Consider the following 22,846-nt stretch of genomic DNA (forward strand, 5'->3'; position numbering starts at 1 on the left):
ATGCGTATTCTGTTCTTCTATACTACATTTTAGAGATTTTTATTATGCTTAATAGTATTCCGTTAGGTACTTAAATATTATTACATATCAATTATATGTAAATCTATAGCTCTTCGTGAACCTTTGTCTGATGACGTTCCTTTTCCTTAGGAAATGACCAAAAGTAGGAGGGAAAGTCATGCGAGTCCCTCTCTCGCTTGACAAATGCACTATACGATGAGATGCAGTTGCCTATAAAGTGATTCGATTGTCCTAATATAGCCAAGTCTAAATAGGGATTATCCTGAGGTAGCTTGTGTACGCTAATGTCCATGCGGTTTAGTGCAGAGCTTAGCTCATCAATCATATGACTCGCATCTGACGCCACAAATACTGACTTGACCTCATTGTTCGGCTGGGTTTGACGCACATTCTTTATAGTGCGCTTCAGCTGGCGAATTATGGCCTCCTTAGTTGGCATGCAAAGCTCGGGATACAGCTGGCCACGCTCATTTTTATATCCCAAGCATTGCGGAGATGCAAACAGCTGCTGGCTATCTTTGATGTGTTCACAGGCACGCACCCAGTCGATGCCGTTGCGCAAATGTAGCCCAATGAAAGCACCACGCGGCAATTCTTTGCGTATAAATTCTCGAGCTGCTTCTCTGTACTTAGGGCTCCATTGTAGATACTTTTGCAGCTCACGGTTTTCATGCTGCACAGGAAAACTGGCGGGCGCACCAGTGAATGCCAGCACTGGATACTTGTCGGCAGGATAATTGTGTTGCCACTTGGTTGCTATGGCACTGTGGTGTACATCAAAGTGTAGCGGGCCATAGAACTCAGAGCCCACAAAATCTATGTTATATGTATCCCAGAAGGGTCCAAAAGGATTGCCATCTTTAGCATGGCAGCTAGGTTTGTCTGGATTGTTCCTTTCCTGCTGCAAACTCTTGCGTTCCATGTAACAGAAGGATATACGTTCATCGGCAGGCCAGACTTCTTTTGCAAGCTGATTCATGAAGTCGGACATGAGTACCACACGATGATACTCCTGCAGCGGCTCAACTTCAAAGTAGGTATCAAACGGCACTTGATGGGAACGCATTTGACCCTTCCGATATTCCACCCAAGGTGGCAGTATAAGTGTGCGATTTAGCGCTTGAGCAAAGGCAAGTGAGCCCAGAAAATGGTCCGCCTGGTTACCAAAGCGTCCTACAAACAAATAACACAATGAATTGTTAAAGAAGTGATAATAATAAATAAAGTACAGCAGCAATTACCCATGCAAGGACAGTATGTTAGGTAACCATTTGGATCGCGTTTTAATGACACGCCTTTCACTGCAACAACGGTATAAATTAAATAAATAAACAATTTCACCGTCTGCATTCTGCCGGCTTCTTATTTTAATTACGATTGTTGAGTTAATCAATATATCGATATTTTTATGTCATGAGATATATCACATGCTATTTTTTCGTTACGATATTTTTTGTATTGACAATTTTTAAGTTTAAATAAGTTGTTTCTTATATAATTTAATGACAACATATTTAGCTCTTTTCCGTTGTGAAAACAACAATAAATCAGGATTTTTCTTCGCTGAATACAGCTTTTCAAAAGGATTATTATTATAACTCTTGCTGTCAGTCAAAAAACAATTTTTAATAAAGCTTGCAGATTTTTATTGAAAATTTAAATTTTAAACATTTATAGCTCTATTATTTAGCACATTAGCGGATAAAATGAGCCGTTAAGTACTCAATTTAAAAATGGCTGACATTGAAAAAAAATTGCAATTGCTTTAGTTACATTACAATTTGTTTACTAATACAAAAAACAAAAAAAAAAATAAAACAAAGTTTACACAGCCTCTGTCATAATTATAAAAAAAAGAACAATTGGAATACGAATATAAATACAACATGTTTAAACGCACAAACAATACAATTTACATATAAAAAATGCTAATGACTTATGATTAAGATTTAAGGCAAGTTGTGCAGATCCTGCTGCGTATATAGCTGGTCAATACGATCATAGACGATGCGCATGTGCTCCAACATTATAGGAAGAATCTCAATTGAACGCTGTATGTCATCTTTTCTACAAATACGATTGAGTAGCTCGCCGCGTGTAGGAATCGCCAGCATGGCCACCTGTGCACCCTTGCGTATAAGAAACGGGTGGTGCTTGGCAAGTGTGTCGTCATAGGCTGAACGGCAAATTGTGTGCGCTTTATCATCATCAGCCACGTCTTTCAGGCGATATAGAAACTCATATACAAATTCTAAAAGCATAGAAAGTTAAGACAGGCCGTTAACATTGATAAAGAGTCAAATACCCAAGCCGCGATGGAGTCGCAGCAGTGTACGGCTACCCGACACGTAGCCTTTCTGCACCAGCAATCCTGCGCCCTTTTCATAAAGCAGCATAGTTTTTATGGTATCAAAGTGCTTCTGCTCCTCTACCTGGTCATGTTTTCTAAATTCATATAAAATATTCATTTTTGTTCGCACATCGCTGCTCACAAACTTGAACACGCTGCCCATCAATAAGAAGAACCTGCAATTCACACCCACACATCAAGCTAATTAGTAGATAAAGCATTCATCAAAATTGATTAAAATTTTGTATAGACTTCTGGTGTTTTGCCAAAAAGTTTGTGCGACCAATAAAATAGGCAATTATGTTTCGACAATTACGAAAACTATATAAATTATAAAAATTTACAAAACAAAACATTGCACCAATATTTTGTCAAAATACTTATGCGCACTAGTGTATAGCCAACTTACTTCATTACTTCCTCGTACGATTCCAAATAGTCGTCAATTCGTACGTCATCATCTTCGACAAGAGCGTTGTCATAAAAGGCTGCTAACTTTTCAATATCAAAGCACTCGTTTGTAGCTACAGGATCGCTGGACATTTTACCAAGTTTTGTTTTTATTTATTTATGTTTTCTTATTATATTGCTGGAGCTTGTGGTGGCTGAGCGACAAAACAGATAAGCTTTTCGATTGTCGATGTCTCTCGATATAAAAATAATCGTTTTTTTGGTTTTGTTTACTTCTGTAACAAACATTTTTTGTACTAAGCATCTAAGGGCTATCTAAAATGCAATTGTTAACACAGCAGCAACTAGCTATTATTCTAAATGATATGCCCGTGGTGTACCGAAAGCCTACAGAGCGACCATCACCTGAATTATTGCCATTTAAGAAGCAAGGAGTTCTTGCCGACTTAGAGGTTGCTCAAGAGGTGGAGAATACTACGCTAAATCCGAGATATCGTTGTCATCAGTGTCACCGACTGTTACCCACTGCTCACTTATTGGATCTGCACATAGAGGAGCAGCATGATGTTTATTTCGAGGCAGCCAAGGAACGTGGGGATAAGCCTATGTATAGCTGCTATATTGAAGAGTGTCCCGACAAGTTTCGTACGGTCGTTGAGCGAAAGGATCACTGCATATCGGCACACAAGTTTCCCAACAACTATCGCTTCGATCAGGAGAAACGCAAGCAAAAAGAAGCTGACGGCATGGAAGTGGATGTTGATGTCCAAGTTACCAATGTAAAGGCATTCACCTTTTCAAACAGTAAACAAAGAACTTTTAATACGCGTGGAGTAAAGGATCCGCTGTCTAATGTGCAGACAATAAAAGATGCGCTTGATGAGATTGAATAGCATGTAATGCTTAATTTTTTGAGCACAAGAAATCTTTACACGATTAGATTTTATATTACCATTTTATTAATTTAAACTGTTGGTTTTTTAGAGTAGATAGAATAAACATGTTAATTAACTTGTGGAAACATTGAAGATCATTTGTTCTTAATGCTGGACCTGCAAGTAAAGAGTAAAACATGAATTGGAAATTTGATTTGTACTTAAGAATGTTTACGCTTGTACTCACTTGCCGGTGTTGGCGTTTATATAGTGATACGCCACGACAAGGAGGAACAGAAACACTCCCAGAACATTGGAAAATATAGCCAGTTGCACGTCGGAAATCATTTTGTTTTTATCTGCAAACAAAAAACAATTGGAGCTTATTTACAAATGCATATTGGGCGTTTGTGTGTGTATGCTTGTGACACGTCATGTGTGATGTACATGCGTTGTGCTAAGAAACTTGTTATTTTCTATATATTTTACACAGTTTGTAGATTAATTGCTGTTTAGCTTGTTGTAAAATATTTGTGCACACAATAAGAATTGCTAAGCCGATCACGTTTCACATTAATTTACCTAAAATATACGCCGGCTGTGTTTATTAAACATAAAATGTAAAAACTATCGACAATATTATCGAGTAGCCGACACTTATTAAATGAACATGCTGGTCACATTGTGAATTGGCTTACGTACGTGCACACTGAACCGATGTCAATTCGAACTTCGAACGAACATTTGTTACAAAAATCAAATGTTTAAAAACTCTTTTATTGTATTGCGACACGCACAAAGTGCATTGAAATAAAAACAAATTTTTGTTTGATTGTACTTGTCTCGTTTAATTGACTTTCTTAAAATAATTTTTAAAACATAATCATACTTGTGATATTACGTTCTAAAATATAAATTTAATTTAATACAGTTTTGAAGGTCACTTTAGTGAATTATAGTCAGCAATTTTAAGTGATTGATTGCAGAGCTTTATAATACTTGCATCATTAAATTAAATTATATTTTAAATCTACAAAAACAACATTGTTAATTGACTATTAATACAACACATGTCAATTGAAGTACATACATAAATTAAAATATAAGAGCCTAAGTTCTGCTTTAATTTAAATGATGTGCGAAAGTTAACAATATTGCAGATCATCCCTGTTTTTTCTATAAATTATGGAATTAAAACATCGGTGTAAATCAACTCGCTGTTAATGTGTTATAACAGCCGAAGAATGCATTTGGCTAAGATCCTGCGAGCTCCGAGGCAAATAGGGTTTCGTGCGTTGCTGTGATGGAAACAGATCGGAAACATAGTTTGCCTGAAAATTTAAAGAGAATGCATAAGTCAAAAGTTTTGAGAAATTTTTCAGAGAAAATGCAGTGAAAGTAAAGCACCTAAAAGTATGTGATGATTGGAATGATGGTTCTAAAATTTCTTTAGTGTTCTAAATGGTTGGGTGACTAGCTCAAAAACTAAAGGAAACTTCATGTTTTGCATATGGTAAACTAATGTTGCTTTAATCTTGAACTTTACAAGTTTTTTATAGTCATAAGTTTGTTATAGTCTCTTTGTATTATTTCGCCTTGAGCTCCTCTTGACTTGGCCATACCCTTAGCAAGTTGAAAAATTGTTTGGTTAAAATGTAGCTCTAAAAAGATGATTGAATTGATGCCATGTAATGAGCATTTGAATGAACGGTTCGGTTTGCCAATTGAATGCCTTAGAATCAAAGCTATTACTTACCACAATCAAAGCACAAGCAACGCCAATGGCTGAGCCCGCCAGCACATCCGACCAGTGATGCTTGTAATCCGACACGCGGCTCATTGCCGTATACCAAGCGATCATGATGAATAGAAACTGCAGAAAGTGTCGCAACAGCTGGGAGCCACGCCATTTCATGCGCGCTTGCAAATAAAGCTAATTAGGGCAAAAAGTTTTGATTAGTTGCTATAAGAGCAGTAACTCGTAAAGTTCACTTACCGCCAGGTAGACCATGGTGTAGAAGGCAAAGCTGGAATGACCACTGGGAAACGACAGACGCATCTCTTTAAGCATGCGAGGTGTGGAGCCTACGCCAAGACACTCGAAATCTGTGATGTATTTGTGGGCATTGATGGGATTACTGCAGTCGGTGTTACCGGGCATTTGTGGCTGACAGACCTGCAAGCAAAGAAAAATAATGAGGATTGAAGTTGTATTTCGCGCAGTGTATTTTAATGCCACATATGCCACATATTAGCAACATATTTATTGCGCAGTTGCCGCACTGCATCAAAAACAATAAGTCGCCACTGTGTGGCTGCTTATCAAAAGGGGGAGCCAGCGGAGTTGTTGTAGCTTCCCCCACATATTCATAGCTAGAGGTACTAATTAGCAGACTAACAAGTAGCTACAACAATCTTTCGCTATAAATCTTGAAACTGAAATTTAGCAGCTGCTAAACTTTTGAAACTGCTCTCGCTTACATAGCTCAAGCATAAATATTAATTTGACAGCTTTACAGATGTATGCATGCAATTTTAAATACAAATTGTCATTTGGAGTGACATTAACAAAAATATATATAAAACCAGTTGTGCTGCAAACTCAGCCAACTGTGCATGTTGAAATCGAGTGGAGTTATTAATAGACTGAACATGGATTTCGCACAAGAGTGCATTTACTTTATGTTTGTTTGTTGCCTGTCAATGTCAGTCTGTTGTTGCATATGCTGCATATTTAAACCTAATTGACATTGTTAATTAGTACTTACCGCCATAAAGTGTGGACGCAAACGTCCAATGGAGTATTTGGCTATGTCCGTAGTCAGATGACTGGCGGCGGCGCCAAAGGCAAACACGCCCATTTTCTTATAGCATTCAATCAGCCAGTCGGGTATCTCATAACCCATGAACATATAAGTACGCGGCGCATTGCCATTAGCCTTGGACAGGCGGGATTGATTTAGCTCAACGCCGAGTATCTGTAAGTAGGAAGAAAGAGGGTTGTAGAAATTTCCTTTTAGCACCTTTTTAACATTTTCCTTGAAAGGTATGCAAATGTTTACGGTTACAAAAGATTTGTAGGCTCAGTCTATTTGCGCGGATTTATCAGGAATTTCTTTGTGTACCATACAATATATATACATATGTATTTTTATAGTGCAGACACATGTTCTTTAATAGCTAAACACAGCATATGCTACGCTCGCATTTTTATGATTCTATTGCATCAGAGCTCTAAACTGGAGCAGATTGAAGTCTCTTTTAAATGTGCTATCAACAAATGTTGAACTTGAATTGCAATTGTGTAAGAAGCAACAAATGCTTGACACAATTTTTCCCATTGGGTGGCCACTTGGCCATGTGCTGCACTAAAAGTTAATATTATTTTATATTTACCACAAGCGCTGGTATAAACAGTCCAATAATGTAAAGCATCCAACTGCGCACTGTGGACTCCTTGAACGGATGCATAAGCGACTCATCATCGCAGAAGAAGCCGCGCTTATAGGAATCTCCAAATAAGTAGAATAACAATATAGGAAAGCCCACTGTAAATGAAAAAGAGAGAGAGAAAAGTTTATAATTATACATAAAAAATGCCAGTGGGTCATTGGGGCTTGTTGCGTGTGCTTATCGCTTAAGCTGCTTTTAGGGTTGTTGACTTTTAGTTGTTGTAATCTATTGTCTAATTAAAAATGCGCTGCCATTAACAACAAAGTTGAATGCATACAAATTGCTGCAGTCGTACAACTATTTGTTTGATTGATTAACTGACTGATTGAGTGACTGACTCATCAATCAAAAAAGCGCATACTTAGTTGTGGCAGCTATGACTAATGAAAGTGTCACTGACACTTGTATAAATGCCAAGTGCAATTGCCATAGATACAATTGTATCTGTTAGTGCGTCTGTCTAATTAAAAATGCATTAGTCCATGCGCGCGCGCCTCGCTGCGCTAATTTTGCTTAATTGCCTTTCCCAATAGTGCGTAGTACCTGCCCCCAGCTGCGATTTGACAGTCAGCGAAGCATTCTAAAATTCTGGATTTGCTCATCCGTTTCTTCATAGATACATTGGCAAGTGGGCTAAAGTGTTGCCTAATGAGTCGCAGACAAGGCGCCCATACGCAATTTACTTGCGCTGTCGGCACTTGAAAACAGCAGTTCCTTTTATTTTGGTTAGCAAACTGTCGCTTAATAACTTTTTACTATAATAGGCAAAGTATTGAAGTTGCTCTGCTCTAAATCCTGTCTTCAACAAAGGAGCTAAGTTGAAAGGAAAAGTAACGTGCTCTCTTTTTTAATACTTTAGGTAGCTGCAGCTGCTGCTGCGATCTTTAGAAATCAATATTGAACGCATTGGCAGTGGCCATTGTCTGCAGTTTTAACGACTTCGGCTGGGAAAGTTATGACCAGAAATTCTCGCCAAGATTAGCGTCATATTACAAAGCAGCAGGTGGTCTAAGTGCTAGATAAAAAAAAACAGTGTCGTTTTAGCTGTAGACTAACACTATACTGATAAAGATTAAATTGTAATATTAAAAAAAAAAAATGCTCAGAACAAATTTACATAGAGTTGACTTATTTGCATTTATTGAATAAATTAAGAAGTTTGCTTATTTGTAAATTTTTTAGCTAACTTTTTTTCGCTGTGTAGCTAAATTTATTAAGAAAATTATATTTTAAAAAATTTATACTGCTGTGCTTGTAACTAGTTTAAATGAGAGTGCGTTGGGTCGACTTAACTAGAACTAGGGGGCAGCTAAATGGTAACGCATCCATCAACTAGCGGAAATCACTCGTTTAGGGTGAAATGGCAGCTACGACAAATCCAAAACATAAACACGCTCGCTTTTTGATATTATTGAAAGTGCTTTGCGGCCATTTGGTGTCAAGTTCATTTCAATAATACGGCCACAATCTACCGACGAAATTAAAGAGATGCTCCCCACTCACAGACACAAACAAATTTGATATGATAAACAAAGAGGTAAATTTGTTTTACTTTTTGGGAGGGTTTAGGATTTAAATGTAAATGAAATAGAATCAAATGAAATGAAAGCAAGCCGGCTGAGCTCTGCCACCGTTCTATCACTTTATCTGTAGCTGTATCTGTATCTTTGAGGCTGAGGCTGAGGCTGTCGCACTTCGCTTTTTAAGTTGTGCTGTCTAAACAAAAACTCTGCCGCAATGTTTACAAACACTTTGTGGGCCAGACAAATAAAACGGGCGGGTCGGCGTTTAAGTATTTAGAAAATAATTTGTTCTGTTACAAAAGCCACAAGCAAACAAACTAAGTTCTGATCTGCATGCCGCCTTGTGTCTGTTCAAGTTCTAAGTTTATTAATTAAACAAGACGGAAGTTAAATTAAGAACAATTAAACTCAAAGATTTGCACTTTCAACCTCGCGCTAAATGGGAGCCCCAGTCTACCAGACAAGTCTCCAGTCTGCAGTCTCCAGACTCCAACTGTCAAGCATGTAATTGATCGATGAGCCAAGTTGCAGCTATTTTTCATATCAGACAGTGACATCTATAGACAACTTTTGACATGTTTAGAGACCTTTCCCATGACTGCTCCGAATCACTGCACACAATGCCTAACAATGGTCTAATTGCACATGTGCAGCATTACCTGGAATTTCCACAGGTCTAAGGTCGCAAAAGTTACAGGTAAAGCAAAAGGCCAAGGCAATTATATTTTCAGCTTCAACTGTAGCAAATGCACAGAAAAAAGAAAAACCACTCACACCTTAACTGTAAACAGTTGAGGCGTCTACAATGCTTAGTCAATCTCTAAACACTCAAGTCATCAATATTGTTGTGTTCTATTCAAAATAAACAAAAAAATGCTGTAATTGTAAAAAAAAATACTTTAACAAACCTGCGGCTTTCCATAAACATTATTCTTATTTTTTGGGACTCCCCACCCACCACAATTCACGCACAATAAATTATTGAAGTGCGTGCACTTTTCTTCTTTCTCTTCTCTAACTTTTATGAGTTTAATGACTCTAGGCCCCCAAGCATGGAGCTGTCGTGTTGCTGCTCCAAGTTGCATATAATTAACGTCAAACACGAATGTGGCAAGGTTGAGGCTGCCACACGTACGTATTTGATATGTATAGGAATTTTATTTAAAATAGCTAAATCTATTTTCAACTTATATGGTGTTTATGGCAGCAGATGTCAGTTGAAAGGTCACATAAATCGATGGCAATTATTTTACGAGCATGTACATTTATTTTTAAATTTAACTACATATAATTTTGTTGCGGGTTAAAGCATAAACCCGCTTTATATGAATTTCATTTTGGGTTTTTAATAAGTAAACATTTGACTCATCAAAGGATGCAGGGAAAAGTTTCATTTCTTTTTCGCTTTATGTGGGTTTTGTGCCATGAGTCAACATAAAGCTTGACTTTTTACCTGCTGCTTACAGTTATTTATGCTGTCTTAACTAAAATATGGCAAATATTATCTTTTCGCATGTGTACAAGGCGAGGTCTTCCGGTTGTGAACTTGGCGCATTGTTTGTTTACGTTAGAAAATAAAAGGTTGCTGTGCTAATTTACTGACAATTGCAAAATAACACATAACATTTGCTTCTGAGTCACGTTAAGAGCATTGAATGCGACCCAAAAGCTAACGCAGTTAAGCTGCAAGCCAAAGGTGAGTCAATGTTAACCAGTTAGAGAGACGAAATAATAATCGCAACACGTGTGCGTATATAGACAATCTTCAGTTATAGATTGCTAGATAATGACTAATACTAATAAACTCTTCTAAGGGGTTTTTTGGTTGTTATCTGCAGTCCAAACAAAATTATTACATAAGTTTTATTATTTTATGTGCTCTCTGATCAAATTGGTACTTTTTTATTTACAGCTTGCGAGTAAAGTTAAGCTACGCAACTAAATTTTAATGTTGTTTATCAGCTATCAGCTGTTTACATAGCGCGCGCTCTTATGCTCTCACGCTCTCGCACGCGCGAGCGCTCTCACGCTCTCAAAAGCTTTCTACAAACACACACACACACACACACACACGCATGCAAAACGAGAAAAAAAATGCTGGCGGCAACTGTAACGCGTGTGCATTACACACACACATACATGCATACACAGCTGCACATAATCAAAGCAGCGTGCAGCAGTAATAGTAATTCTAAAACGTAATATAAATAACTAAAAAGTTAAAAACAACTTACCGCAAAGCAGAATCAAAACATCTAAGCCCACTCGCCACATAATACGCTTGTTAGTGTCCATTTCTTTTTTATGTTTTTGTTGCTGCTGCTGCTGCTGTTGTTGTTGTTGTTCGCCGTTGTTGTTGCCGTTGCTGTTGTAATTGGGCGTTAGTGTTGCTGCTGTGGCGTTGTCGCTGCTGTTGACGTGGTTGTTATTATTGTTGTTGTTACTTGCCAAGTTAGTGGCTGTAACTGTAACTTCGCTCTGCTCCGACCGACGCAACGGTGTTGTCTCAGCGACAGCCAATTCGTCTCTGCTTGAGTTTCTCATTAGTTTGCTGCTTTTAGGCACTGCTGTTGCCACCTGATAATAAAAAAAAATAACACAGAATTTGATCATGCAATTCGCTTGAAATCTATCACAGATTGTGTTTGGCTATTGACTTTTATCTTTTAATATAAATTATTGAATTGATAACAAATAAATGCTTAAAAAAGCACAACAATTTGTTAGTTATTGTGAACTAAAAGTTAATAGTTCGAAATACCCTTTAGAGGGTATTTAAAGCTTAAAGCTTACGCTCTTGTTTATGTCGCTCTCAATTTTAAAGATTGCGCTGTTGCTCAACAGCTGTTTGCAAGCTCTGTTAATGCGCTGTTAATAGCATTTATTTGTTCAACAATGTTGTTTGCCTAACTTTAATAAGTAAAGTTTGTTTTAATTGACATACAAAGTTGAACACACTTGCAAAAATTTTATAATTTTTCGCTTGAATGTTAATTTTATGCAGTTTAAATTACCAAACAGAAACTTTGCCCTTTTTAAAAGGAATTGCTTTAAAACTGCTTAAATGGGATTTTAATTTGAAAATAAACTAATTTGAGCTTTTATTTGAAGTTTTTTGTAATGCACATGGATAACGAAAACAAAACCCTCTAAAGGGTGTGCAAAATGATAAGCGCTGATTGTGATTCATAGTTTATTCATTCATTGTTGCTGACAATGAATGTCGTTTCAGGAATTTCACATTTGTTAACGAGTTGAGCTGGAACTCCTTTGTTGAGAGTTATGAAATTGGAAATACTTATACGCAAACCAGTCTGCGTTAAACTGTGTATAGAGCTAGCTAATTTTATGGTAAGCTGGTCAGTAATCTTGGCCTGATCTGAGCTCTGAGGTGCTCCAGAGCGATTCTTGAGCGAAAACAACTGTAATTTTATGCAATTTCGTTGGCTTGTTTGCTTATTACTGGGGCGTGCAGCAGTAACTGCAACAACAAGGCATTAATTTGACATTCCAACTGACGAAGTGGCAAACGTCAATCAACAAGCCAGCTTACCACAAAAACAAAACTCAACTTGGCGTGGTCTAGGACCAGCCAACTGTAGTGCCAGTCAGTTGTGCTTAAGCCCGGCCTGGCCAGTGAGTCGCAGTTCCAGACTTAATGTAAGTTCGATCGAGCGAAAACTATTTATAGATAGAGGTTGCTCTTCCCAGCCAAGCAGGCTTTTGGTCTATGTCTTTATAAGGCAAATGTAGTTGACTTTGACTTGGGGCTGCCCTCAGTGGGCACACTGATTAATCTTCCGCTCTAGCTTGTAATGACAAAACAGCGTTTTAATTAAAAAACTTCAACCAATTCGATGCTATCTGCAGTTCACTGACTTTGTAGGCGGCTTTTGCTTTAAAGCCGAAAGGAAGCGCCCTAATAGCGCATTAAGTCTACGGCAAACAAATGGAAATAATGCATGAAATTATACTGATTAATCAGCTGATTTTATAACTATAAGTATCAGAGATTGAAGCGAAGGACGCTCTACGTGCGTTCACCCCAATTTTGGATACCCTACGTCAAAGTTTAAATGACATTTCTGGTAGTTTTTGTTGCACATGCAGCGAAATAAGGTCAAGACGCTGTCGCCCTCCCGTAGAGCGCTGCATATTGAAAATAAATTTATATTTATGCAACGATAACAGTAAATTACATATGGAAATTATATATTTATCAAAAGCGGACTGTAAGTGGCGCCAAACGAATTTATTGAACAGTTTTAAAAATAAAACGAAATCTCATATTTAATTATGCTTCAAAAGCTTAGCAGACAAGCTGACGGCGGAAGGCAAACTGACACCAGAGGCTTGGGGTCGTTATAAATAAATATTTTTATATCTGATATCAGCGATTTACACGCGCCTCAGACATTGAAATTCAACACTGGTAGAAAGTGAAGAGTGTACAGGTGTACAATAATAAAATTAATTATTTTATGTATCAGTAAATATGCAACTTACAGGCTTGAGTTAATTGCCAAAGCGGCTTAGTTAAATACACTAGCAATTAAATTAATAAAGCAAAGCCAACTGCGATTTTATTTTAACTGTTTAATTGCAGAAATTTGCGGCCGCTTTTAACAGCTTGATTTATAACAAAAACAATCTTATCAGTTAAAGTAAAGAGTTAGGTGCTAAATGTTGATGATTAACAAACAATAAACTTAGGTTCATAGAATTGTGGCCAACGTTATTTTGCAATTATAGCATGACTTACAATTTGGCTGATTACTCAGGTGAATCTTTTACGCAGTTGTAACTATATCAATCAATTGTTTATTTATTTATAGAAATATCGCAGCCTGCCTTGACTCTCAGCCTAAATGTCCTTGACCATGGCCTTAAGCATGTGTTGCCAAAGAACATCGATTTTACCACAAACTCTAAGAACTTGGCGCTATTGATTTATTGTACACGTTTTGTTATGTTTAAGTTCTATTAATTGTGGGCGTTTTTGTTTATTTATAACTTAAATAATTTAAAAGCTTGTGTGTGCATTTAATTGATTTTCATAAATTTAAGCGCTTGAATATTTTATCTACATTCTTTTTTGCACATTATTTATTTGTTTATAGGTTTTACCTTTTGCTAAAATACAATTTGTTGCTATTCTCACATACTCTTGTGCACCTTCTTTCCGCTGGGCACACACAATAAACAAATGCAAAACTTTTGGCGGCCACTTGACGGCTTTGTTTATAACGTCACTACGAAAATTTATATACCCGAAATAGCGTTTATTTCAATTGTGCATAAACAAATGCGAACGCAAAATCCACATGCTACTTTTTTTGCCGTAACGCGCGCAGTTCCAATCAACAATGTCAGCCCGCATTGGCGGCGCAAAATGTACTAAAAATACCTACAGCAAACAAGGCCTGGTGCTTAGTACTAAGAGCATGGACGTAGTCTGGCTTTATTTAAGGGGAGCCAGGAGATTTGTTTGTTCTAAAGCAAATCGTGCAGTTAAATTGCTTTAATATTTCACTTTATGCGCAATATTTAGATTTTTTTTATTAAATACATATTTTGTAAAGCCGAAACCGGACTTAGGCGTCTTAAGTCTTTGCCAAAATTGTACCGCCGTCTGTCTAGACTCTAGACATTGGCACTCAGTTGCAAACTCACAGCTGAACAGACAAGACTACAATAATCTAGCAGTGCAGCTGGCCGCCTTGGCCCCCTTTTGGCTACGCTTATGACTGAGAGGGTGGCTGGCAGCGTGTGCTAGAGAGAGCGCAAGAGAGTAAGCAGCGAGGCGCGCTCTGTGCACAGGTATGCGAGCATAGCAAAGCTTAACTAGATAAGTATTGATAACAATAAAAAAAAATATTGCATAAATAAGCAAATATCTATTGACAGTGACAAATTGTAAAAGCCGCAACTAAGTTTGGTAAAATACATTAATTTCTACTAATAAACATAACGAACGTGCAAGTATTTGATAAAAGCGCCTGCGCAGGCGACTCTCTCTCTGTCTTTCTCTCGTTCACTCTCACTTACGCTCAGTGTGCAGCGCAGTCGACTGCGGCTGCTGTTGGACAGTTTTTCAATTTCCATGGCTGGAAAACATTTTAGTTCTTCTTTGACTGTTGAACGTTGCGGGTCGTTGCGCGACAGTTGCGCATTTTCGGTTTTAGGGACTTCGTACTGAATTTACCGCTGCACATGCGTGTGACGAGAGCCGAGAGCAGCGGCTAACGGAAAGTGCAAGTGAATTGCAGTCGAAAATAAAATTAAGAAAACAAGCATAAAATAAACAATAATTAGTGCAGTGTGGCAAAAGGAAATGCGCAATGCCAAGCAAATATTAAAAAAAAAAACATAAACTTAATAATGTGAAATCTTAAATGCAGTGACAGCAGTATTTGTGCTAAATACTGACCAAAAAACTTGCGCAAGCTCCAAAAAACAAATTTATGTTTATTTTACATTATCGATTGTTTGGTTTGTTTGTGGTTTATTAACGTAACTCGGCCAAGTCAAGCCCAGCGCGCTGTAACTTGGCTTATCATAAAAAGGCATTATATGCATACGATATCAGGAAAAGCAAATACCAATATTCCCGCTGCCATTAGCACATGCCCGAAAAACTCGAGTAGCAGCGCAATATCCAAATATTTGTGTGTGTGCGTCTCACTCTAGTTTGCTGATAAAAAATGCCCACACACGTCAACGGCAAGGTGCAATAGCATAGGCCCAACCCCACCCCCAACTCCCACTCCCACTCTCAAACGCCCACGACTTCGCTAATCAACATGAAGAGCGTCTGCGATACGACGCCGCTGCAGCGCTTTGAAAGTCAAAGCAGCAGCAGCGAGGAGCCATCTTCACCAACGACTGCAAGTCTTTTAGCTGCCGCCGCCGCCTCTGCTGCTGGCCCCCCTAGCAATGGCAACACCCCCGCTCACCATCTGAACAACAACAATAACATTGACAAAAATGTAAAAGTTGATTTACAGCTGCCACCGTTTGTCGATGGTGGTGGTGGTGGTGCCGCTGCCGTCGGAGCTGGAGCTGCACTTGGACTAGGCATGGGCATGGGGATTGTCAACAAGGCGCGTTCGCGTGGCACTGCTTTCATCTTTAAGCGCATATTTTTGCATTTGTTATTGCTAAGCTGTGGTGAGTTGCAATGTTAATTACAAAAAAATTCTTCAAAGGCTGTAAGCTAAGAGAAAATAATTATAAAGAAATTTATGCAGCAAAAAATTTAAACAAAGCATTTGTTGGGCATATAATAATTTGATTGATTGCAATTGATTCATTACTGAAAATAAATTCATTGTCAATTTGGCTACAAGGTTCATGTTATAAATTCAAACTTGTGACGAAATCAATTTATATAAAATAGAAAAAGCAATAACTTATTTTATAGCTTTACAGCATATGAATCATTTTTATCAATTACTTGTCACACTTCTCTCTCTCTCTCCTTCTCTCTCTCTGCTCTTATCAACTTGTACCAATTGATCTCTTGCACTTGGAAAGCTTTAGATGCTGCAAGCTGCGGCTTTGGAAACTACGTGCTCCAGTCGTAGTTTTTATAGTTTCTAGTAGTAGTTGGTAGTAATATTTGCTTATCTATATATTGTGGCGCCGTTGACTTGTTCGCGCCTTCACATTGTATCAGCCACACGTTTTATAAAGCGTAGCACATTCTTCATTTTTATTGAATTAACGAAAGCATTTAAGCATTTGTGGCATGCCGTGTTTTTATATTTTGTTTAACACATTTTTGCGGCACAGTTGCCCACTTGCCAAGTGGTACATACAATCCCATTCAATCAGTGCCCAAATATTTCGCGCATCGAGTGTTGTCTGATTTATATTTGACTTAATTTGTTTAGCGTTGTTGGGGTGAATTTATATATATTGTATTGTTGTGTGCCAACAACAATAACAACAATAAGAATAACAACAATATCATGCAGCATTTAGCTTGATTTTCAATTTGCAACTGACTTTATGCACAGTTTTGTTTACACAGTTCCAATTTAGTGTTGATCAGCAGACCTTGTTCTGCATGAGGGCCTCTTGTGCGTCAGCTTGAATCCGACACCCCAGAGCACTTTAAATAATCATCATCATGATTATGATCAGCATAGGCCGAGAGACCACCCTTGGACACACTCTCACCGTTCCCACTCGATTCATATTGCAGCTGACACACATATTTGGCTCAAACTGTGGATCCAAAACCCGAAGCAGCACACAACAGAAAAGTTAACTGTATAATAATAATATGTTGTGTTGATAATGGGGAATTACAATGACAAAACAATTTATGCGATAGGGTGACCTTTGGACCCCAAATATTCACAAAAACATATTTCAATTTAATATTAAACAATGATTGAATATATTTGTTTATTGTTTCTGTTGCATAAAATGAAGCTTTAATATTTATTGTGGCAAATTTTAATTTTACGTCTATGAAATACACCTTGCTAAGAGCTAAGAGCACAATTTGAATAAATATTTAAATATGGGAGGAAGCATGCGATAGGTTTGAAACTGTTTCTTTCAACTCTATAAATGCGAACTTTTACCCAACATAAGAATTAAAAGCCAAATTTAAAATGAATTAAGATGTGTAGTATATATGCTATATTATATCATTAATAGTTTACCAAATTATTTAATATATTTTTAATATACAAAACTTGTAAGCTAACAAATAATTTTATAATATTTTAAACTTAAACATTTCAAACTACAAATCACATTTAATAATACAAATATAATATATTTACAGTTGGTCTAACCATGCTGGGTTTTTCACTATGGGGTGAGCCCTATAAACGTGGATTCTTCTGCAACGATCACTCGCTGATGCATCCCTATAAGGAATCAACTGTACGCAGTTGGATGCTCTATCTCAACTGTGCAGCGTTACCCATAGTATTGGTTAGTAAACTTATTAAACTAATTATAGCCAAATAAACTAATTTAAATTTGCAACAGATTTTGCTAGTTGAGTTCTTCCGAGCTCATGCGAATGCGCAGCATCTAAAAGTGAGCCTAAGAGAGAGCACGGGCTACTATTTGTGCCACTTGGAGCTGCCAAGTTGGCTGTTGGCCTGTTATCGCTATGTAGGCAGCTTTGTCTTCGGTCTGGGACTGGAGCAGCTGACAACAGATATATCCAAATATGCAGCAGGACGACTGCGGCCGCATTTCTTTGCTGTAAGCTGAACCCTCCTTGGCTTAACCTTGTATTCTAAGCCTTTTTGTTTTGCAGCTCTGTCAGCCTGTCATGCCCGATGGCACTAACTGCAGCCATGCCCGCAATCTGGGACGCTATATAGAAAACTTTAGCTGTAGTGCAGCTGCAATGAGCGCCAAGCGTTTAAAGGATATGCGTTTATCCTTTCCTAGCGGACATGCAAGCTTTGCTTGCTATTCAATGATCTTCTTAGCGGCAAGTACAGTCAGCAGCAAATGTAAACAGCTAATAAAATTTATAACTTACAGATATATTTACAACGTCGCTGGCAATTGTCAAGCAATCGGCTGCTGCGTCATTTGCTGCAGTTTATTTTAATATTATTTGCCTGGTATACGGCACTAACGCGAGTTTCGGACTATAAACATCACTGGTCGGATGTGCTGGCGGGCTCAGCAATTGGATTCAGCTATGCGATTGTTGTGGTAAGTTAACTATCAATAAACATTACCTATAATAACTAAATTTTTATATAATTTACAGTCCATCACTATGTGAAAGCTCGAGAAAATTTTGCTAAAATTTTCCAACGAACTTGGCTTTAACTATAACTTGTGCAAAATGCAGTTTTACTTAGCTTTTAGACTAAACTTATAGTTTTAACAAACAAACATATTGTCATCGTTTTTCATTTGTCAAACTCATTTTTTAAATATGCAAGCACCACACGCTAAAAGAACAAATAAATTTAATGTAATTTAAGCTTAAAAACAAAATTGTTTTCATTTTGCCACCCAGTAGCTAATTGGAAGCTGTTGCCAACTTGCCTGACTGCTGGCCATAAGCGTTAGTTACTGTTATATGTCTGGTGGACAAATGGCGTTCGGCTTTTACAGTTAGCTGACGCTAGTGATTAGCTGTCAGTGCTGCCGAGATAAGCGCAGAAGTTGTTGTCGATATTTTAAAGCGAAAATAAATAATTTTTTGAAAAGGTAACAAATTTTAAATAATATCACATGCATGAAATATAAACTAATATATATATAATAGCATTAAAAATAAAAATATGCGAATTAAAAGTGTTTTAAAATAAAGTAATTTGCAGATCTAACAAGCATTAATTTAATCTTAAGCAAGATACGAGATTAAAGATCACCAGTTTAATATATTTTAAATGCTTAATTTAATTTTAGAATTTATTTGAAACTTGCTTTGAGACTTATTCTTAGAAGAAAGAACGTAACTTGGACAGCAGCACTTTACACGTTTTCCTCTTCAATCTGTCAATACATAAAGCTTTAATTAGTAAGCGCATTTGAGCTTCGATATCTCAAAGCTGTTCTGGCCACATTTTTTAATTACCCAGTGTGTCTGTGTGTGTGTGTTTGTGTGTCAGGTTGCAGCACCCACTCCACTGCCTAAACCAACTGCAATTAGCATATTAATCGAATTTGTGGCCATTCAGGCAGTCGACACCAAGCATCAAGTTGCACTTGGAGATGTTCGAGAGAGAGAAAGATCCCATCACTCACTGCCGCTGAATTTTGTTATGGGAAGAATGTTTTCAAATGTGTACACACGTTTTTCTATATGCTGAGTCCATCTATCAGCACTTCAGCCCAACTACTGTGAGATTGATGAGCCTATAAAATCTTTACAAAATGCATTCTGATATCCAGACAGACAGACGTCAACATTTGAAGTTGTGTTCCAAATTTTGTACACAATTAACACAATTCCCAATTTTCTTTTATATGTATTTTATCGCCAGAATTGCATTTGCTTTTCCCCAAATCTATCCCCAATCATTTCCATTAGAATTGTGGGCGCTTTTCAATTGCCTTAACCCGCATCTGCTGTCAATTGCTTTACAAGTTTATGTCGAAAGTCCGCCAGCCAGATCTTCAAAGTGTGTGGAAATAGACTCCACTCCATTTGACAATTGCCCAAGGGGTGAGCGGTGCGGTATGTTACGTATTTTTATGGCTTGATCCGTGTAATACTCGTAACATCAAATCGCCGCGCAATTCAATCCCAGGCGCAAAAATTCATTTGCACCATGAAAATTATAGATTACAGTAGGTAACAACAGACACGCTTCGTTGTTGTTTTATTTTAACGATTTCGACTTCGTGTTGCAGCGAAAAGTGTGAAAAATTGCATTTAGGACAGAGGGAGAGAGACGCATGTAAATTGCGGGTATAATTTTTATTATTAAATTTGAAGTTGCAAGGAGGTTGAGTTAATAGAACAATGATTTATTTTTATAGAAGAAATTGTAGTTGATGCTAAAGTGAAAATAGTAGTGGGAAATTTTTATTATTATTAAAGTTAGAAACTATTATTATTTTATGAAAAAATTTCATAGACTGCTTATTGTGGCAAAACTTTGAGAATTTTCTTTGAGATTTTTCTTTCTTTTCCTTATGTTTACATAAAATACATAAATATTGCATAACATTTTTATGGTCTTACCTTTTATTGGGTATCTTTGTAGTCGGCTATTGTAGCATTGTTTTGGTTTAAAAGACTGCCCGCCAGTCATAACCACAATTCATAGCTCAATGTCCAGCGCGAAAAGCGCGTTCAGTTTTTCACAGGCACAGCATGCAGACTCGTCCAGAGTTCCAAGATAGCAGCAGCCTTAAGCAAACGTGGGTAGTTGGCTCTGCTTTCCGACTTTGTGTGTGTGTCTGTGTGGGTTTCTCTTTTTGTTCTGCTAAGGAGCGCGCACTGAGGGCGGCCTTTGTGGCACTGACGCTACGTGCTTGCCACACAATGGTGCAACATATCCTGAGCCTACGTGTTAGTTTACTTTTTTTTTTTCTTATGTTTTATTACATGTTACTTTTATTTTTTTGTTATTTACTTGCTCAACAATTAGTGGGCTGGGCAATTTACGTTGGCACTAAACGATTATTAATGAGCTGCAGTCAATTTTCAGATACGAGCATTATTTATAGCGCCTTGGTCAGATCTGTAAGAGATAAGCGCGCAACCTTGGCGTTACTCTCGGCATAAATCTCAAAGCTTTGGGGCGTGCGCACACCCATCACAGTTAACGAGTTTAAGCGCACATTAGGCATTATTCAAGGAACTATCCCCTGCGCCCCTTTGTTGCTTACAATTTATGCACTTTTCAGTTGGCAGACTGTTATTACCTTGAAATCTTTCCTTTGTGAGCACTTTTTACACTTGAATGCAGCCCCATTGCCATAGCCGTTGCTATTCTCACGTTAAGCCAAGCTAATGTTGTCACGTCTGTAAGTGTCACATAAATAACAAGCGTCTTCACTACCCTTCCCTCCCCCTAGAGCACATCTATTTTATTGCCATGCACCCCTGTTAAACAGCAACTCTCCTGACAGCTTCAGCCCAGCTCAATGCGATCGGCAAGTCTTTACCTGAGCGCTGTCTGAAATGAGCTAATGCTCTAAGAATTCATCATGCACATTAACCAAATTATTAATAAACTTGAATAATTTATCATTTGGGTAGGGTTTTTTTGTTCATATGCTTTTTAGAATTAAACCTAACGTCATAGTCTTTGATTTAAATTAACGCTCGCATGTGGAACTGTCTGGGATATGAAGCAACAATTGTGTTTTGATTTGTTTAGAGTTTTATTTAGTGAATGAAGAATAAAGGGAGTATTTATATATTGTTGAAATTTATATAACATTTTCTATATAATATCCACTGTACTTTAATTATGCTCATCAATAAATTTCCAATTCACATTTTATATATTCTAAGACAAAGTGGACAACGTCTGGCTTTGACCATGATTGACATTGACAACAAATACTAAAAGCAGAAACAGGAAAGGAGTGTTCCAATGCTTGTTCTTCCATCTTATGCAAAACTATTGAGGCGAGTTGTGTCCCCCGAATGGCAGCTAGAAAAACAATGTTGCCCCTAGGCTAGCGACAATATTTCTGACACCAGGCAACAGGCTGCTCTTTTATGTTGCTAACTTACCAACTGATCTGCCACAAGAGGTGTTGCTTGGACATGGCGCCGTGGTTTGGCCCCATGTTGTGTCGCCCCCCCCTTGGGCTGCTGCTCGCTCATGTTGCTTTTTATAATTGAACGCATCCGTTACGCATTCTGTTGCTTCAGCTTGTCTCTCAACTTGTTGCTGCTAATTAGAGTTGATCGTTGGTTAAGCGGCGGGCGGGGGGGCATACACATACTTAATGTAAACATTTATAACTGCTGCGTTTATTCAATTAAAACGCACTGATTTGGTTCATCTACGCAACTACAAATTGCAGTCTTGTTATAATTTTGCACAAGAATTTTTATACGATTAACCGCAGGCGCAATTACGAGCTTGTTATATAGTATTAGCTATTATTTTAAGAGCTCAATGATGCGTTTAAAGTGAAATGTTTATTAGTTTTTCAATTGGGATTAGCGGCATGTGTATTTTTATAATGGGATTTAAGATTTCCTTCTTCTGGCTCTGCGTTCCTCAATTTGCATTAGTTGCGCCTCTTTGCTATCCAAAAGTAATTGCTTCGTTTCCATATGTCGATATTCTTCGCTGCTCTCGCTAGCAACAATAAAGATATAGCTCTTAGTACTTGAGATTAGATTAATTAAGTAAACTTACATTTCTAGCTGTACGCGTCGTTCATTGAATTCCTGCTCTAATTGTTCACTTTTCATTAATGTTAATAGAATCCATTCCCTTCGCGATTCTTCTGCCTTCTCATCGCGCACACGCTCCAATTCCATCAGTTCCTCTTCAAGCATGCGATTTTCATTCTCTAGCTGAGCAGCTAGCTTCCTATAAATTTAAATAAATCTTAGCTAGCATACATATATATGTATATTATCTTATATCTATAAACCTGCGTCTGTGTTCCAAATCTTGTGCATATTCGGCCAGGCGTCTCTGCACTTGCTTGCCTAGTAGAAATTTGATGTTTCGTCTACTAGTTTGTTCTAAGAATTCCGTATTTGCCATACTGTAGGTATTTATTTATTTAGT

At 37.6% G+C, this 22,846-nt stretch overlaps 6 protein-coding genes across 8 annotated transcripts; 2 read left to right on the forward strand and 4 right to left on the reverse strand.

Moving 5' to 3' along the window:
• Positions 1 to 7: 7 nt before the first annotated feature.
• On the reverse strand, positions 8 to 1,372 carry LOC108596097 (GDP-fucose protein O-fucosyltransferase 1). Its single transcript, XM_017981516.1, has 2 exons — positions 1,263 to 1,372; positions 8 to 1,194 (listed from the first exon to the last, which is right to left on the reverse strand). Exons 1-2 carry the CDS (start codon positions 1,369 to 1,371, stop codon positions 104 to 106), a joined length of 1,200 nt encoding a protein of 399 aa, XP_017837005.1. The 5' UTR covers position 1,372; the 3' UTR covers positions 8 to 103.
• A 510-nt stretch (positions 1,373 to 1,882) lies between these two features.
• On the reverse strand, positions 1,883 to 2,994 carry LOC108596102 (ceramide-1-phosphate transfer protein). The gene is made up of 3 exons (XM_017981522.2): positions 2,781 to 2,994; positions 2,327 to 2,547; positions 1,883 to 2,272 (listed from the first exon to the last, which is right to left on the reverse strand). Exons 1-3 carry the CDS (start codon positions 2,912 to 2,914, stop codon positions 1,971 to 1,973), a joined length of 657 nt encoding a protein of 218 aa, XP_017837011.1. The 5' UTR covers positions 2,915 to 2,994; the 3' UTR covers positions 1,883 to 1,970.
• A 48-nt stretch (positions 2,995 to 3,042) lies between these two features.
• Positions 3,043 to 3,718, forward strand: LOC108596103 (protein lethal(2)k10201). Its single transcript, XM_017981523.1, has one exon. It carries the CDS (start codon positions 3,103 to 3,105, stop codon positions 3,673 to 3,675), a length of 573 nt encoding a protein of 190 aa, XP_017837012.1. The 5' UTR covers positions 3,043 to 3,102; the 3' UTR covers positions 3,676 to 3,718.
• Positions 3,719 to 3,727: 9 nt separating this feature from the next.
• On the reverse strand, positions 3,728 to 4,321 carry LOC108596107 (dolichyl-diphosphooligosaccharide--protein glycosyltransferase subunit 4). 2 transcript variants are annotated; one of them, XM_017981526.1, is made up of 3 exons: positions 4,240 to 4,321; positions 3,905 to 4,016; positions 3,728 to 3,834 (listed from the first exon to the last, which is right to left on the reverse strand). In XM_017981526.1, exons 2-3 carry the CDS (start codon positions 4,003 to 4,005, stop codon positions 3,813 to 3,815), a joined length of 123 nt encoding a protein of 40 aa, XP_017837015.1. In that variant the 5' UTR covers positions 4,006 to 4,016; positions 4,240 to 4,321; the 3' UTR covers positions 3,728 to 3,812. The 2 variants fall into 2 exon arrangements, with proteins under 2 accessions (XP_017837015.1, XP_017837016.1); XM_017981527.1 differs by lacking the exon at positions 4,240 to 4,321 and adding an exon at positions 4,147 to 4,217.
• A 390-nt stretch (positions 4,322 to 4,711) lies between these two features.
• On the reverse strand, positions 4,712 to 10,997 carry LOC108595298 (putative phosphatidate phosphatase). Of its 2 annotated transcripts, none has more exons than XM_017980511.2 (6): positions 10,868 to 10,997; positions 7,054 to 7,205; positions 6,426 to 6,635; positions 5,654 to 5,833; positions 5,414 to 5,590; positions 4,712 to 4,988 (listed from the first exon to the last, which is right to left on the reverse strand). In XM_017980511.2, exons 1-6 carry the CDS (start codon positions 10,926 to 10,928, stop codon positions 4,878 to 4,880), a joined length of 891 nt encoding a protein of 296 aa, XP_017836000.1. In that variant the 5' UTR covers positions 10,929 to 10,997; the 3' UTR covers positions 4,712 to 4,877. The 2 variants fall into 2 exon arrangements, with proteins under 2 accessions (XP_017836000.1, XP_017836001.1); XM_017980512.2 differs by lacking the exon at positions 4,712 to 4,988 and adding an exon at positions 5,201 to 5,318 and having other exon boundaries at positions 10,868 to 10,928.
• Positions 10,998 to 14,776: 3,779 nt separating this feature from the next.
• LOC108595355 (putative phosphatidate phosphatase) lies at positions 14,777 to 18,570 on the forward strand. Its single transcript, XM_017980578.1, has 6 exons — positions 14,777 to 15,803; positions 17,437 to 17,588; positions 17,646 to 17,867; positions 17,923 to 18,102; positions 18,156 to 18,332; positions 18,391 to 18,570. The coding sequence occupies exons 1-6, from the start codon at positions 15,437 to 15,439 to the stop codon at positions 18,403 to 18,405; spliced, it is 1,113 nt and encodes a 370-aa protein (XP_017836067.1). The 5' UTR covers positions 14,777 to 15,436; the 3' UTR covers positions 18,406 to 18,570.
• The last annotated feature ends 4,276 nt before the right edge of the window (positions 18,571 to 22,846 follow it).

The sequence above is a fragment of the Drosophila busckii genome, chromosome 2R (genome assembly GCF_011750605.1).
Source record: "Drosophila busckii strain San Diego stock center, stock number 13000-0081.31 chromosome 2R, ASM1175060v1, whole genome shotgun sequence".
Classification (NCBI taxonomy): Eukaryota; Metazoa; Arthropoda; class Insecta; order Diptera; family Drosophilidae; genus Drosophila; species Drosophila busckii.